The 17,575-nt window shown below is 42.2% G+C and overlaps 1 protein-coding gene across 1 annotated transcript in view; it reads left to right on the forward strand.

The window, feature by feature from the left end:
* Positions 1-17,575, forward strand: part of NFIA (nuclear factor I/A) — a gene marked incomplete at both ends in the record, with an annotated part of 87,473 nt that overhangs the window by 38,743 nt on the left and 31,155 nt on the right. The window contains one exon of the mRNA XM_009072021.1: positions 15,739-15,836. Coding sequence (XP_009070269.1) covers positions 15,739-15,836 — 98 coding nt within the window. The remainder of the gene's footprint in view (positions 1-15,738; positions 15,837-17,575) is intronic.

The raw sequence follows: 17,575 nt of genomic DNA on the forward strand, positions 1-17,575 counted from the left end.
TCACCTTGTACTAAACCAATCTGCTCATGGAGCGGCAAAAACATGAACAAAAGCTCAGCGCCCAGTGAAAGGGAGAGATCACAACCTCCTGTGCAGACACAGATGGCTAAAAGCTGACTGGGTCACTGCTTCTACATCATTGTCAGGCTGGGGGATAGCTCCCCCCAAAGTTTGGGGTACTCATTGTTAGTGACAAATGGTCTTCATTTGTGCAACAGCCAGAGGTTGGCTATTAATTTTGCTGTCACTTCTGGTGGCTTTCTCCACATGTGGTCATTACCTCTGGCTCATCCAAGTCCCGGCTAGATGGTGGCACTCTGCTGCTGAGCTGGGCAAAAGAAGTGCCTAAAGATTACACCTCCAAAGCACCTCTGCCACTGTTGGCACCACTGGGCTCCCATTCTGAAGAAACACAAATGCCTATGTCAAACTTCCTGAGGTGCCCAGAAAGGCAAGAACAAGCCAGAGAAGACAAGGTTCTTCCTTCCTTGTGACCTTTCTCACTTGTTACAGAAAAATCCCAGATTCTGCTTAGTCTTGCCTGCAAAATGGCAGAAAATCACCTTGCAGCATCAGGGACTCTAGCCAGGTACCAACTAGATATAGCTCAGATTCACCAAGCCATCTATCACTGTCACAGCTGTGAAGAAAAAGAGCTTTATCCTGCCCACGTGGGATGCACTTCCAAGCCATCCTTGTGCTATATCCACGCAGCCCCACCCCAGTGCTTCTGCTGTGGCTTTCCAGCAGCCTGTCCTCTGGATTCATTGCCTCAGCTTCTCAGTAAAACAGGGTCACTGCAAGAGCACGGCTGACAGAGAGATTACCTGAAGAGCCACAGCTCATCAGTGGTGAAGGACAAAACAGTACTCAAGTGCCCTGCCATGGCAGGGCAGCAGCAGTGTCACTGGCACAAGGTGCTCCCCCCAAGGGACACATCCTGCTGTGGTCTCTGCACAAACATCACACTTGAGTCTGATACTAAGATTTGGCCCTTTGTGTTTGACATGGGTGTTTCATCTCCAGAAGTTTACACATTTTACAATGTTTTATGAGTCTTCACTGGGGCATCTGCCTAGAAAATCAATTGATTACCTGAAAGCTGTACAAGTGATGTTAACATCCCAATGGCTTGCCACAGCATTCCTCTCTGAGGGGGAGTTTTGGAGCCTGGATCTCTTTCAGATCCATCCTTTCCAATGTCTTTATTTCCAGAAAAAGGCCTTGCCATTAATTTAATCTGCAATCAAATGGTGGCACAGTTTTTAACATACGATAATCTCTGAGCTTCAGTGTTTTGCTTTCTTCTGAGTGAAATCTGAAGTAGAAGTTTAAAAACTAAACCCATCTTTTTGTTTGACTTGGCATTTCCTCCATGCTGTTCATTTTATGCTGCGTGGGATAACGCAGGTATCAGCAGTACAGAATGATGCTGGTTGGGAAGACAGGCTGAAGTTTTATCCTGTGCTGGCAGAGTAGAGTAAGCCAGGTTTCCAAACTCCATAATTAAACCCTGTCCTTTGGGTTACTGGCCAAACAACAAGAGGAGGAAATCAGACCAAGAAGAGGAAGCTTAGACTTGTCTGTGGGATGGCTGCTCTGGCTGGGAAGGAAAGTTCAGAGAGGAGCCAGCAGCCAACCTCCCAGCCCAGTAGGATCCACACCAAAGATAATAATATATCCTTTGGCTTTATTGCCTTTGAGTAGATTGCTTCCTCACAGGAGATTTAGATTTATGTGGAGATAGCTTCTTGGCCTATGTGCCTTGACAGGTTTATGGGAGTGAGAGGATGAATATTCTGTCTCTGTGTGTTGCATTTGCTTAATTTTGAGGTGTGCACATGAGAAAGAGAGGAGACTCAAACACAGGAGCAGGTGTGAAGCACTCGTGTGCTCATGGCACAGAGACTGAGAGGGTAGTGAAAGGTGTTGCCTGGGACAGTGCAGAGAAATTAGGTCTGTCTGAGAGGGAGATGGGAGAACTGTGCTTCAAAAATGTAGAAAAGAAAGGGAAAATGAGAAGACAGTTTTAGACCATACAGAAGGGAACAAGTATAGAGGGGAAAAAAAAAAAAAAAAAAAAGAAATAATGAATGCCAGGAAAACAAAGATTTGACTTCCTAGAAAGGAAATATGAAATGGAATATTGTGAACTCCTCTTAGAGAAAGAGAGCACTCCAGGAGAGGGCTATTTACTGCCAGCCGTGACTAGTTGCTCTACATCTGTCTCCATTTTTTTCTCTTGAACAAACTCCCTTTTTGGATACTTTCTTCCTGCTTTGCTTCCCTGTGATTGCCCCTGTAAGTGGTCTTTGGAGGGCAGGCTGTATACTCAGAACATATGTGCGAACTGGCAGGAGAACAGAAGAGGACAAAACCACTCTGTGTGCTATTTAGATTAGGCAGTGGATGCTTCCTCTGTGCCTACTCCTGGGGTCCCCACTGAGTGCAGGATAAAGGCTGTACCTATTGTCCATCCACAGCCCTTCCTCTGAGCTTTTAGATGCTCTACTTGAAGCACCCCAACTGCCTCACGTGGAGGCTGCTGAGTGTAGGTCCTACATGCTTCACCCACCTGGGTGTAGATCCTACATGCTTCACCCACCAGCAACATGACCTTTCCAGTCGTGACATTTCAGGCCTGTAATAATGAGCAGAAGACTCAGCTTTGTGGTTTTTACATTCAAATACTTGCAACCAAGGATGCAGCACTCTTCTTATACGTCAGACATGACAGCCAAAGCAAAACCCAACATTAATCCCATGTTCCTTGTACTGTACTCCTTGAGTCTCACATCCATTTACCTGCACTCGAAAGCTCCTGGGGAGCTCTTCGGCCTAAAAAGGCTGGAGTCTGCCAAAAAAGATGAATTTCCTTTCACAACAGGAAGGCTTAGGAAGTAAAACAAAGCAGACATGTAGTAAATTACTTCTGCTTTTCAAATACCTTTTTGCAGTATCCTCCTTACCATTGCTTTATCTCAGCACTTTCAGTGCATAACTCTTGTTAACTGAGAAGAAGGACAAGAGAGGATAAAGACGATGTTAGTAAGAAAATAAGGCAACATCCACTGGCTTTGAACTCCTGCACAAAGCTGGCCCATGTTCAGTTCTGTGGCAGCTCTGCTTGTAATGGAGGTAAACCATAATTACAGGTATATGGTTTTTAATTCCGTAATAAAAGAAGATCGAGTTAATGTATATCTGTATTCCACTTATGCATTTTTTAATGCATTCTCTTGATTCAGTCCAGGAGTAATGTTCACATTATGCTCCGTCAGTTGTTTTGTGTAACATATGGATGGCATTTGCCTGTTCTGCTTCCATTGTATTTCCACAGCATGGCATGGAAAAAGTGTTTAAGATGCAAATTCAAAGTATCCTGTTCATTTCTTTACTTACATATTCTACTTGTTTCTTTACTTAGATCTTGTATTCCTAGATCTTAGATCTTCTTAGATCTTCTACTCATATTTTCACAAGGTAGATTAGTCCCTAGAGGACAGTAATCACAGGAAAGGTACAGGTTTGTACTCCTTGGACTTCTTGAGATCTCTGAAGGGACAATTAGCTCTGCTTTGATTATGGTCTTGACCAACTTGTTTTGCAAAATGACTGGATCTCTCTGGTCCTTCTTCCACTGAAAGACTGACAGGGCTGTTCATGTCATGGTCATCCACCTCCCCTTGTCCCAGCTCCACCCTGGCTGTTCTGCTCCCATCACGCTGTGCTAGGCTTTTGTGTGTCTTCACCTTGAAAACCCCAGGAACCAAACAAGACTTTCAGTGCAGAAACCTTAAGGAATTAGTCATACCACTTGTGTTGCATGGCTGAAAGACATATTCACAGTTCCAGGAGCTTATGAAGTTGATAATTTTATATGAACCTGCAGTTAGCTTGAGAGCTCCCTGTTAGGCTGCTGTACGCGTCTTTGGTGGTAACGATGCTATTAAAGTCGGCCTCATGATTGCTCACTAAACCACTCGGGCTAGTGCTGCTCGTTCTCATGCCACCATCTATGGGACTGTCTGGAAACACTTTCTAAGCAGTTTCTATGCAGCTGAGATCTTGTTTTGGAGGATTTCCCTTGCAGTGGCAGTGACCCCTAACTTGATGGTGCCGTGCCTCTCCATAACACTGCTGGTTACGGAACAACCACATGCAAGCAACTGGTCCAAACTCTTGTTTCAATAATGCTTTTCTTAAATCTGGCAGGGGCTTTCTTCTCAGCACTCAAGAAAACTTCTCCATATTTACTAAGAAAATTTTATTTATGCCGTATGCATCAGAAAGACTCATTCAGGCATAGCTCAGATGACCACAAGAGTTTGTTTTCCAAGTCTGTTTGGAATTATATCTTGGAAATGTGAGAGAAAGTGGTATAAGGGAGGTCCTAGATTGTGTTCTTTATGCATTCCTTATGCCCTAAACACAGTTGTTGCCTGGCACTGCCTAGAAGATAAAATACGTGTAGTATGCCCCAGCATCAGCAATGCAGAGTGTATCTGATCTGTCCTCAGGCAAAAGGTCTGTGGGCTCATCAAAGGACCTGATGCCGTGCACTAACTCAGAGCCCAGAGAAGTTTCCAATGATTGTGCTACATTACCGCCAATGATTCAAGGGACTGACTGCAGAAAATATGATGAAAAACATGAGAAGCATGTATTATACAAAATACTGGCAAAACATTCAACTTCAGGCCTGGAGTATTCAATATCAAATAATTTCCTGGCCCTTCTCTGCAGTGACTTGCTGTAGTGAGCAGTTTTCACTAGATACAGGAATTTCATGATCTGTATTAATTTCCTTGAACTGAACTCTTTGGATGCTCATGGACCTATTGGAGAAAGACAAAACCTAGGAAACATCACTTTTCCTTAGACCAGAGGAGGTCTATATCCAGGATCTCTGCCAATTATATTTACTCAGTATTTCCCAGATGTGACATTGTCTTGCCCTCCAATTCTCAGTGTGTAAAGTCAGACAGCACACTCCCAGAGCCGTTCAGATTGTACCTGCCTCATGCAGCAGCTTCATTACATACCTCAGCACATCCATCAGCAGGCACCAGTGCCATTTTTTCCTCCGTTGAACTTAATGTCTTAAGACAGTGGGAACATTTCACATAGAATGGGTCAGGTTGGAAGGCACCACAGTGGGGTCTTCTGATTCAACCTCTCTGCTCAAGCTCGGTCATCCTGGAGCACAGGATTGTGTCCAGACACACTTGAGTATCTCCAGTGAGGGAGACTCTACAACCTCTCTGAGCAATCTGTTCCAGTACGTGGTCACTCTGATAGTAAAGATGTTCAGGAGGAACTTCATGCTTCCATTACTGGTACATGGAGTTAAACATGGCCCCATGTGCATGCAGCTGCCTAAATTCCTGGCTGCAAGTGAACAGGTAGATGCTTGAAGTGAAGTGTATGATGGGAACATACTTGAAGGAACTCCACCAAATGTAGAATATAGAGCTTTACTTAAATGTCTTTATTCATGGAGTCCATGTGTTCCCGTATCCCTGCTCTCTGCATTACAGTATCCCATCAAAACACAAGCTGCCCAGTGGTTTTCAGGAACATAAGATTTTTCTTTTCTTCTAAGAGCAATAACACTTATCAACTTTTACTGAAATACCATATCAGCTCCTTGTCACTGGCAGTCTACAGTTCCTGCCGCTAAAAGTTTAATGCATTTACAGGAGCACTTAGGCATCAAGACTTTGATATCACAATCTGTTAGTCACAGGTGCTACATGATAGGTTTGTGTTAGCACATTATAGATCTTTTATCAGATACTGCACAAAATGTGTGTGTTTCCCTGCCAGGCAATCAGAATCAGGCTGCTGCATAGCTGATGAGTTACTCACCAATATAAGTTGTTGTTTATTTCAAACAGGACTTTTCCAGAACTGCACCTTAATGGATAACTTACACTCTAATTGGTCAAGGCTAGTGAAGACCAAGAACTTAATGGAGCCAGAAAAAGTGCAGCAGGTTCATAGTGGTGGTTTGAGCATTGTCAGTCTTTTGCAAAGGCATTCGTCAAGTCAAATGATTAACATCGCGCATTTGCTGTAACAGACAGAGTCATTTTGACAGCAAATTACCACTGGATCAATAGCTCAGCATTTCTTTGGCAATTCACGTAGTAGCATGAGACCTGTGACAACATGCTATGCTGCTGGCATTGCTGCCTCAAAATCATGGAAGGAAGTTAGAGGTGGGGGAAGAACTACTGATTGAAAAGTCAGTTCAGATTGAAAAGTTCTAGATGGTTTCACATCTCTCCAAGGCTCCTTTCTCTTTCCTTTCAGACACTGGACAACACAACAAACTTGGCTCTGAGATTCAGCCTAAACTCTACTTTCCATTTTTAATAAAATTAGTAATCCCATGCAAGTGTTAGAGCACATGCCTCAGCTTTGCTGTAATCCCCTGAGGAAAACATCTCTTCAGTATGGTCCCAGAGAAGTCGGTCAGTCAGTCAGTCTTGTGGCTTTGCCTCTTGCATTTAGTTCCAGATGTCAGGAAATGCATCATTTAAAACTGGGTATGGAGCTGTAGGAGTTCTGAGTTAAAAATGCAGAAAGAATTTTAGTTTAGTTATCAAATTAAAGCTGTTTTCACCTGGCCTGGTGCGAACATCACCGATACATACTGTTTTCACTGCTTTTAACAACCGAGTTAAAAGCAGATCTTCTGTGCACTGCCACAACCACAGGGTCACCTGAGCTATTTCTGTCTCCACACATGGTTAGCATCACCTGAATAATTTTTCAGATTGGTAGGAAAGATTTAGTGTACGGAAAACTGTTGCCTGATGAATGCTGGAAAAATGCTTCCTGATGACAACAGGATTCCTGGGATGGGAGTGCTGTATTGACCATGCATGGACCTAAAGCTCAGTTTTTGCTGGTGAAGCTGTGCTCTGCCGCCCATTCTGTTGAACACTGAACACAGATCACGTAATTCCAATCCCCCTGCCATGGGCAGGGACACCTTCCACAAGACCAGGTTGCTCCAAGCTGCATCCAACCTGGACATGAAGACTTCCAGGGATGGGGAGTCCACAGTCTCCATCCACAACAGCCCACAACATGTACACATAAAACAAAGACAGTGATAGAGTTTGGGCTTCACTTTTGCCACCAAGTAAAAATTGTAACCTTCTTTGATATTGGGACAAAACCAGACACTTTCTACATCTTTCCAGTGTGAGCTCTGAAGGACAGAAGCTCCTTTGTTTGACTGTGTCTGTGCATTTCTTGCTGATTTTGGGTCTGTCAGACATGAATCTTTGTGAGCTCCAGATGGGTCTCCTCTGACCCAGATATCCTTGAAGATCATCTGATAGTGCAGCATGGGACTGTTTAATTGCAAAATGGCATGAAACACATTGAAAGTATTGTACCTGTCTTCCAAAAGTTGAACTAGTTTTCTTGTTTGCTTCTGGGACCAATTCAGGATGTTGACTTGGATCTATAAACTCTTCTATAGATTAGATCTTGGTTAGGAAATGGACTACATTCCTTTCATGTGCTGTCTTAGCAGTTGAGATCAGCAGACTTGCTTTTTCTAATGTGTTTGGGAAGCAGAAGCAATATTTTATCTCCTGTGGTATGCTGCTGGTATAGAAATGTTGAGGCTTATTACTTCTTCAGGACACAGGAAAGTCTTCATCACCTGTCTAGGCAGTCATGGGAAAGGACCCACTGCAAAGACTCCATTGAACTTCTTTTTTTTGGAGGCAGCTGGAAAATATTAGTAATCTTCAGAGCCAATATACAGTACATATTGAGAGCCAGTAAATGATGCATATTATTGCAAATTCCTGTGCACTTCTGCATTTTATAAAACAGATAACTAAAATACTCACCTAGCCAGATCAGTTCCCCAAGGGATGCACATTTCCAAGCGGAGGACAAACCAAAAACACAGACCAGAACACAAATTAGCCAAATAGAATGGCTAAGTGGTTGAAACAAATGGTTTTAGGATCACTGGGTAAGGACCATGACCTCCTATTGCATCAGTCAAGGCAACTGTGAAACTTTGTGAAAGAAGCTCACCACAAAACAGATGCTGGGCTATCTTAGGTAAATAAATTACAAAAAAATAATAATAAAGCCCCCCTACACTTTTTACAAAGCACAGCTGTGTAAATATTGCATGAGACAGGGGAGAGAGGGAGACATGTAACATACACCCTTTTTTATGCAGAAGTTCTGCTCTGGGCACTGTTTATTAACATTCCCAGTACAACCATCACTCCACTGCATAGCACACAGTGCAGCTACTGTACTCCCTGCGCATGTTTGATCTTTTCTTTGAGGAGAAAACAGGCTGTATTTTAAAGGAAACATTTTCACCCGGAGATAAAATGACCAGTGAAAGGTGTTGGGGGACAGGGAGAATCGTAGAATCACAGAATGGTTTGGGTGGAAGGGACCTTTAAGCTCACGCCTTGCCATGGGCAGGGACACCTTCAGCTAGACCAGGTTGTTCAGAGCCCCATCCAACCTGGCCTTGAACACTTACAGAAGATGGTACAGAACCAGGTAGGGGAAAGAAGACCATATCGCATCTCTTTTTTCCATTCCCCCTCCCACACTGTCTGCCACTCTGACTTTAGATGTACCTCTGATTCTGCACCAGGAGAGGAGCAATCCTCCTTAATTTCATTGTGCTGGATTCCTACTGCAATTTTCCTGCTTCTCAACTTCCAGGTAAAGCACATTCCAGCCTACAAAAACTGTGGGTCTGCCCACAGAGAGGAACAAATGGCTCTTCTCAGCTGGATCAAAGGATTGCCTAGTCCAGTTCACTGTCTCTGACAGTAGCTGGTAGTGGACACTTAAAGAAAGAATACAACAGCAGGACAGGCATCCAGTGTTGCTTTTCAGAGTACAGCCTCGCAGATTTTGGCAGCAAACAGCTTGGTTTTATGAGTCAGAGGCTCTGTTCACATCTTTGTGTTTGACAGCCTTCAGTGGACGTTTCTTTCAGAGATGTGCTTTTAACCTATTCTTTATTTTGGCCTCCACAACATCCCATGGCAGCGAGTTCCAGTTTTACTCGGTGCTGCGTAAGGAAGAACTATTTCTTTTGTCTGTTGCCTGATCATTTTGCTTGATGCTTCCTAGTGGGGGTATTTTTCATTGCCAGAAGTAGTGAATAAATCATTCCCTAGTTACTTTCTTTACTTTTTTTCAAGTTAAGTGCTGCCCCAACACTTTGACCGCAGCAGTCAGCGAGCACAGGGAAGCACAGAAATCCATCTAGCAGCCTGTTAGCTCAGGTAACAGTTTGGCTGAATGGCTGCAGCCATCTTATACCTCCAGGAATGTCTATGTGCTGTGATAGCAGCTGTGTTGTTCACCCAAACTGGGTAGTCTGTGACTTTGACCCATAACCCCAGAGCTCACTGTGTGATTGCAGTGCTCCCCCATACAACCAAGCCTAAAGAAGGCATGATGTTTAAATTCTTTCATTTTCCAGCTCCAAAGCAACTTAAACCTCAGCAATGCCTTCATCTACCATGTATATTGGCTACAGTTCTATTGTAATTCCAGTAGTATCTTGCTTTGGAAGAGCAGGTGATCCATAACATCCTCCACCTCTGCTTGCCCATGCTACTCCAGCACAGCCCTACTGAGAACATCCTTTCTGCTCCTCTCTTACATCAATGCTCACTGCTGGTTTTAGTGAGAGATACACCAAAAAGCATAACATCCTGTTGCTAAAATTAGTTGGAAAATTATAGGCTGTTTTGTGCATAGTCTTCATTTGCCTCAATGAGATTTACTTGCAGGTCTTTGAACCCACAAAATCCAGTCAAGTGAGGTGCTACCTGCAGTCCTCATGTCCAAGAGCAGCACTCTGGAAAAGAATTGGACTATTTTATATCCACAAAGGCTGAGGTTCCACCTATAGGATGGAAATACTTTTTGTTTAAAAAAAAAAAAGAAAGATTTACAATCAATGAGATTTGAAAATCATAAATGTATAGATTATCTTTCTTCATATTCAGTGTTTTATTACAGCAGCCCACGTCTGTCTCCAGGAGTATTATCCGTGATGCAGCACACTAATGCACTACCTTACTCAAAACAGGAGAAAGCACTTTGGATGTAGTCCAGATTTAACCCTGTTTTAGGGCTTGCCTTTGCTCTTAACCAAAATAACAGCAAATGGAAATAAAGCATTACCCTGACTCTTCCTTGGAATATGGTCAATCCTAGGCGTGAGGTGCAGCTTTGAATCACAGGGTGATGGTCATTCCCACTTGGTTCCTGACTCCTTTGCCTTGCTCTGTCCTTTCAGTCCTTACAACTCACCTCTCTTTTCCATTCCTTGAGTGAAAACCACTTGGCCACACCTAACCTAAACATGCTCTGCAAGGGGCTGCTTCTGGCTATCAAAGGAAAGGTTTGACGTCTGACATCAAACTGATTCCTGAAAAGACTCCTGTCATCCAGGCAGAATTGCAAATTCTGGCCATTTGGAGATTTTAAAAATTAAAGGATCCCCCAAACAGCTGTATTTCTTATGCAAATCCCTGGCCAAATGGGACCTTGTAAGTGTTAAATAAATTGTTTGTCCTCTGTTAAAAAATGATCCTCTAGAAGCCCAGTAATTTGCGGGGGAACAGGTTTTGAGAGGACAAAGCAGTCTCATAAACATTTCTCCCATGTCCTACGCACTGTTTTGCTGTTGTGATTTTACAGTGTTATTTCTCGACTCTTGCTGGAATTTCGTCTTTAATATTATGTGGAAAACCTTGAACAAAAACTGGCACTTCATTCCGAGTAAACAGTGGCAGCGACTGAATAGAAACCTGATGTCTAATATACAACCACCCTGGGAAAGTCAAAATCCATTGCTTTCCCATCTCTTCCAGTTGTTGCCTTCTTAAGTGTATTATTCATAAAATTAGCGATTTAAAAATGCATCGAAACATTATTCTTTATATTCATAGCGTCACTTTAAAAAAAATGGTTAAAAATCGATTTGCTGGCCTCTTGGGGAAATGCTGTAATGTTTTTGGCTGTCTCCTACTTTCTGCTGCCAGCTAAAAGTACCATCTGGCTTGTTTAGGGCCCTTTTCCATATCAGGTGCTTCCAAAATTCTCCCCAACCAGTGGATTGTTTCGTTGGGTTGCTTCGCCTGCTGAGGCATGTGTCCTGGGCTGGGAATCCTACTGCTTCTGTTCCCTGCCATCTTGCTGACGGTGGTGTGTGTATGTTTGGGCACGGATCTTGCTGCCTCTCTCCCGAGGACATTTGCATCATTGTCAGCTGCACATATTAAATTGATATGCAGGGCTCAGAAACACGTATCCCATCTTTTGTCCCTTTGTTTGTGCAATTGTTGTGGGTTTAATTCTTCTTTGACACCTGGAATATCACAAAGCTGCTGATAATCTGTTGGCTACTAAGGGGAAATGACATTGATAGAAGGATAATGTGTGTCAGACTTATATCTCGATAATTGCAGACACACCCCGAGCCCTCACAGCTCAGGGAATGAATATCCTAAATCCATTATTAATTTGGAGAGTCATATGTGGCAGTTGGCTGCGGTGTCATCCTCTCACTGCAAGAGTCACTTGCAAGGGATTTTAAGGCAGTTTTGGTTAATTCTGCATTGCTGTGTTGAGTTATGCCTAATAACGAGTCGATTTTGGTATGTTCTTGCTGCCATTTCGTGGCAGCGTGAGGAGCTGTAATAAAATGGGGTGGAAGTCCTAACTCCTCACTGAAGAAAGACAACTTCCCATGTGTCTTTTCCTGCACAAGAATACAATCCCAAGGAGCTGAGAACCGATGCTCTATAGGTGGTACTAGTTGACAGTGACACCTCCTCCTCAGGATTCTTTGTCTTTCCAATTTACTGGTTTGCTTAGAAATAGAAATTCACCCCCCAAAGCATTTATGAGTAGATTTGAAGCACTGTAGTTGCTAAGTATAGCCTTGATGTGATCGTATGGAAAGAGGGAGTACGTTTTGGAATAGCTACGGCCGTGAGCTATCTTGTCCTATTTCGAAAATGATCTGTGCCATACCCTGCTGACTTTTCCTGTCCATCCATTAAAAAGTGAATTATGAAGAGTGCTGAGACAAACAGATAGGAGTTTAACCTTGTTAGTAAATATCAGGTAGCTGATACATACTGCTAGAATGTTACATCACAGCCTTGCTCTTCAATATAAGTTTATGAAATTATCTTGTTACTATATAAACTGCCTTGGCTGGGTACATTCTTCCAGAGGGTTATTGTTCGCTGGATGTTGGCACAGTAGCATGACTCCAAAGAGTCAGTTCATGATGTGGTGAATTTTAAAGACTTGGGAGATGGCCATATCTATTTTTCAGCAAAGGAATGAAAGCTTTTCTCTTTTTTCTTTTTTTTTCCACCCCCTAAGGTATTAAAAGTTTCAAAAGATGTGCTGAAATGAAAAGGAAATAATAACTAAAGTCTGGATGGGAAGTAGTGCCTCAGAGTACTGAGTTTGCTTGTTTGCTTGTTTCCCCCCAAAATCTTAATATTTTAACTGCAAGTTAATATTTTAAATCAAATGAACCTGTTCTGTGAACTAGGAGGATTCTTGAACTATATCACACATTATTCATTTATTTTTGTGTGAGTGCAATAAAAATTTTACAAGCTGTAATCTTGTTCTTTTAATAGAGAGTAAACTATGCAGAATATGTTGCTTAGAGTATTAGATAAGCTGCAGTATGTTAATCAAATATTTTTGTGATATGAGGGCAGTTGAGAAAACAGTACAATTTTTGCTAATGGCACTGGTAAGTAAACGGATCTATCATTACATTGTCATGAAAAGTGACATTGAGCAGAAACACCCTGCCAATCCCTAGAAGATAAGTATTTAATGTAATTAGACAGACACTGTCTCCTTTGTTGAACATAGCATTAATCACCCAGAGAAGTCCAACTTTATATGAAATGGCTTTTTCTGATATGTCTTTGTATTAGAAAGCTTCTTACACAGTTTTGCCACGATGATACATTTGAAGAAGTGACTGCTATAGCTATGCAGGTTTACCCATGACATACCTTGCTGTTCTGTGTTCCATAGTATTTATTTATTTTTATTTGGCAATGTTGCATTCTATAGTTGTGACTTGTTCCTAAGCCTAAACCACCGTGCAGTCGGAGCTGAACCTCTTTGAACCAGTTTAATGCATTCAACTTATGAAATATAAAAGCAGCACAAATAGCTTCCATTACCTTCTTCAGTCCTTCCTATGTGGTGTTAGCACAGGTTCGTTGTTACGGCATAAGCAAAATGTTTCTTGCCTCAAATGCTAGTCCATAATATCACACACAAAAAAAAAACCCCAACAATGTAAAAAAGAACTTCTTTTTATGCAAACCTCATTGTTAAATGGATGAAAAATGTTGCCCCCTTCCAGAATTCATTGGCACTACATTTTTTTTTACCCCTCTTTTTTTTTTTTTCCTCTCTCCTCTGTTGCTTGTAATTTGTACTGTGAAACGCTGTCTGGTTATGAACTGGTATCAATTTGAGTCAGTGCACAGCTGTGTCTTCCCACCTTCTCAGTGGTGCCGAGGGCTTTGAAGGGAAAGAATAGGGTTTAGTCAGAGATGACAGGAGACTTCACCGGGTAACAGGTGGAGGTCAAGTCGGTTTATTTGTTGGGCTGAACAGAGTGCAGAGATGAAAAATCTTTGCCATAATAAGGTTTAGGAAGAAAATGCTGACTAGTCTAGGCTTTGATTCCAGCTGACAGATCCTTTTCTAGTGTTCATTACTTGATTTCACAGTTCAGGCAATTTTAAGAGGCTTAAAATGATATTTCTGCTCTCCTCTATAAAACTTTTCGATCACTTTCTAATTTTTGCTTTAAGTAAAGTTGTAGGGTCTCCCTGATATATCACTCCTGCCTGTAGACTCTTACAAAGTCAATATGCCATCAAAAATGTAAGGATAAGCTTTATTTTTCAGACCCCTACTTTTACTGATTCTTTTAATAAACGAAGTAAAAAATTTCACATGTAGGCACCAATTCGATTAGGAAATCAAAACTTTCTAAAAACTCCCCTGAAAAGTGGATAGTAAAATAAGCAGGATGCTTAGGAAGCCACTGTTCCTGGCTGGGAATATGGGATTTTTGTGTTACTGGTGACAGCATTAATGAAGCTGCGCCAGCCCAGTGTGCCGAGTTTCAATCACCAAGTGCCGGTGAGCCGTGCTCCATCCTTAAAGGGAGTCACAGCAAGACCCTGGATAATCAGAGCAGAACGTCCTGACATTGTGTGGCAGTGCTGGGACTGGGATGACCTGTCGGCATCGTTGCATGTCACTGCAGCACCACAAAGGGATTTCAGAGGGCTGAGCTGCGAGGGTGTGGGTCTCTCCAAGGTTAGCCTCCTGCCCTTCCCTGTGCCAGCTGCTGGAAGGGCCATGGAGGCATTTCTCCTTTCCCACCCTTTTTCTTCCACTACCACCACCTGCTTCCTACCTGCTGGAGTGGGTAGAATAGGATTATCTTTAGCCATTTGCTAAAATCTTCCCCCTCAGACTTTCTATTACTTCTGCATTCATTCTTTGCAGGAAGAGGAAACTCACTGGTCAAACCCTTGGACACCAGAATAGTTGCATGCAGTTTCCCAGGGAGCCAGATAGCTCTAAAGCTTCCCAGTGAGTGACAGTTTCTCTCTTCTATTCTTCTGAAACATGTGTTTTACACATATACTGAAAAATGTTAATATCAATTTACAGCCAGATTCTTGCTTTTATATATATATATATAAAAAAAAATCAAATCTCCCAAAGTATTTACACTTAGAGCACCTCAGCACACATGTCACTTTTTTTACATAGGAAAAAGTGTTGGATGCTCTTATACACATAACATCATTGGGCTTGAAAGCTGTTAGCTCATTCCGAGTTAGTGGCAAGAAAGCTGGACTTGCCAGCACCAAACTGTGAAACCTTTTCTGTGTGACTGGTAGAAATCTCATGGGGGTAGAAATCCAAAAAAAAGGGGAGGAGGGGGGATGTAAATCTGTGCATTTGGATTTGAGTAGCTTCAATACCATGATATCAACTTTGTCCTAGAAGTCCTTGAATCACAGATCATTGGGAGAGTGTTTTGGAGAATTATCACTGTATGCTTTCCCTGGTCTTTTACTCTTTTCTAGGCATCCATTAGTTCCCACTGTCAGGGAGAGGATTCTGGACTAGGTGGATCCCTGTAATCTGATTTGGCATGGCTATTTTTCTGTGTTCCTAAGCTCATGAGATCAAGTTATGTAGGATTATTTCATAATGCCAGAGCAGCAGTTTCTGAGGTTGGACAAAGCTATCTAGCAAAGTGTCTGATAAAAGCAAAATCCTGTCCCATACTGTAGCTTTCTTGGTCCAGTGAAGCAGCATCCTCATGCATACAAATCTTGTAAAGTTGCTTCTGATAGCTCCCTCTGTCCCTTCGTTTTCGTAAGCTAAAGTGCCATTTTCCTTTTTACAGCTTAATTGAACCTAAATGCACCCATTTCCTGCAATGTGGTATTTTGGTAATTTTACTATTTGCTCCTAAGTTTTCCCTTAAGCAAACTGAAAGCTTCCCCTTTATCACTTCACTGGGCCAAGATTTCACACAGTATCCTGCTTGCTACAAAATATGATAGTGTTCTCTCTCACCTTGTTTCTTTTTTCTTCTTTTACTTTCTTTTATAAAATCAGGATATCTAAGAAACCCCGAACACCGCGGAGCACTACATGGTGGGTGTGCTTATTCAAACAATGCCAATGCTCTTGTTCTCGGTGCACAGACATTTTGTGTTGGTTGGGGGGGGATGTACCAGGTGTCCCTCTCGTGTGGATTCTCCGGTGTCTAGTAAGGACAGAGCTTATGCTGAGCACTTTGCCAGAGTGACAGCGCTGGAGGGAGCACTTACATGTCACCTCTGCCCTTTCCATGCCTGTCTTCATGGAACTTGCAGGGAGATTTTCCCTGCCAGCCCTCTGCCTCTCTGTCAGGTGTGTTTTCATTTGCTCAGTGGATGAGAGAGGTATGGGGCAGATCACATGAGCAGACCCGCAAGGGGCATGGCCATCCACAGCTCCTCTGGAAACGATGCCAAAGCCAAACTGCTGTGCTCTGCCTCCCACCCAGAACGCAAAAGCCACTGGGAATGCAGAAAAGTGAGGCTGATTTCACCTGTCTGATATCACCTGCCTGAGAGCTGATCTGTTGGAAAGCAGTTTGAGTCTCTGCTGCCTGGTGCCAGGTCCCCAGTGCAATTCCAGTGGGTGCTCCCCGGCGTGCAATTGGAAATGGACACTTCCCAGTAAAGAGCACAGCAGCTATGTATATCTGGTGTTATGGAGAAATGAGATGACTGCTCAGTCCTGTGACCGTCAAGCCCAGGCAGTCAGATGGTAAAAATACCAAGAACCACTGGATAGCAAAACATAACAGTTCCATGAGTACACTCTTGACCTGTCAAATTATAAACCCGTTGGTACAATGCACACGAATTCAGTTTGCAACTCTTTCTTTCTTTGGAATAGCCTGTGAACTCTTCACCTCAAATTGTGCAGAAATAAGGTGACTTTACAGCCTGTGGTAAATTACCTGAGCTATTTTCAATCCTGACCACAGCTCTTTTAATCAAAACACATGTTCAATAGCAATGTACACCGATTAAGTCTTCAAAACCAATATTAGCACCAAACTTAGTCTTGTCATCATAAAAGTCATTTGAAAACATTACCACGCAGTAACTGAGGTCACAAGTCGAAAAAATCTGCATATCTACCCATCTCCATCTCATGCCTGGGGCGTTTAGCAGCCATCATTGTTACACACACCCTGGGTAGCCAATGATCGTTTGATGACATGCAAATAATGAGCGAATGATTTTTGAGAAAATAAAATAAATGCATTAAAAAACTCCAGAAAATTTGACTCCCTACTCTTCAGTTACTAAAATTCCCTTTAGTATCACTTGCGATTTAGGATCCATATGCATCTCAGGAAGATATAGTTGAAACATAAATCTATTCTGGGTCTTTTACTTGCAAAAATATCATACCTCAGCTATAATCATATGCAAAGACTTTTTAGAGGGCTTTGTAAATGCCATCCAAATTTATGATGGCATTTTTTGCCTTGCAGCTATAGATGTTCCATCCCCAAAGCACCCACATAAAGGTATATTCTCCTATGGATGGCTGCAGTTTGTCCCTGCTGCTATATCTAATCTGCCAAGTATGCTGAAAAACTCTCAAGTAGCATTTGAAATGAAACAAATGTAGTCATGAATTTTAGACGAGATGTCTAAAGACGTCATTAGGCTTTTTTTTTTATTCCTCTTGCAATATATATTTATACAATGCAGAATGATGCTGAAGCTAACATTAAATCAAAGAGAAAATTGAACTGTTATCTTGCTGTTTATTATGCTTCTCATTAAAGTTTTTATATATAAAACTCATGACATTATATTTTGAAGAAATTGGTAAGATGTTGAGTACTAGTTTATTAGTTATTGAAAGAACTGCTTGGGTGACAGAG

The sequence above is a fragment of the Acanthisitta chloris genome, unplaced genomic scaffold, assembly GCF_000695815.1.
Source record: "Acanthisitta chloris isolate BGI_N310 unplaced genomic scaffold, ASM69581v1 scaffold12800, whole genome shotgun sequence".
Lineage (NCBI taxonomy): Eukaryota > Metazoa > Chordata > Aves > Passeriformes > Acanthisittidae > Acanthisitta > Acanthisitta chloris.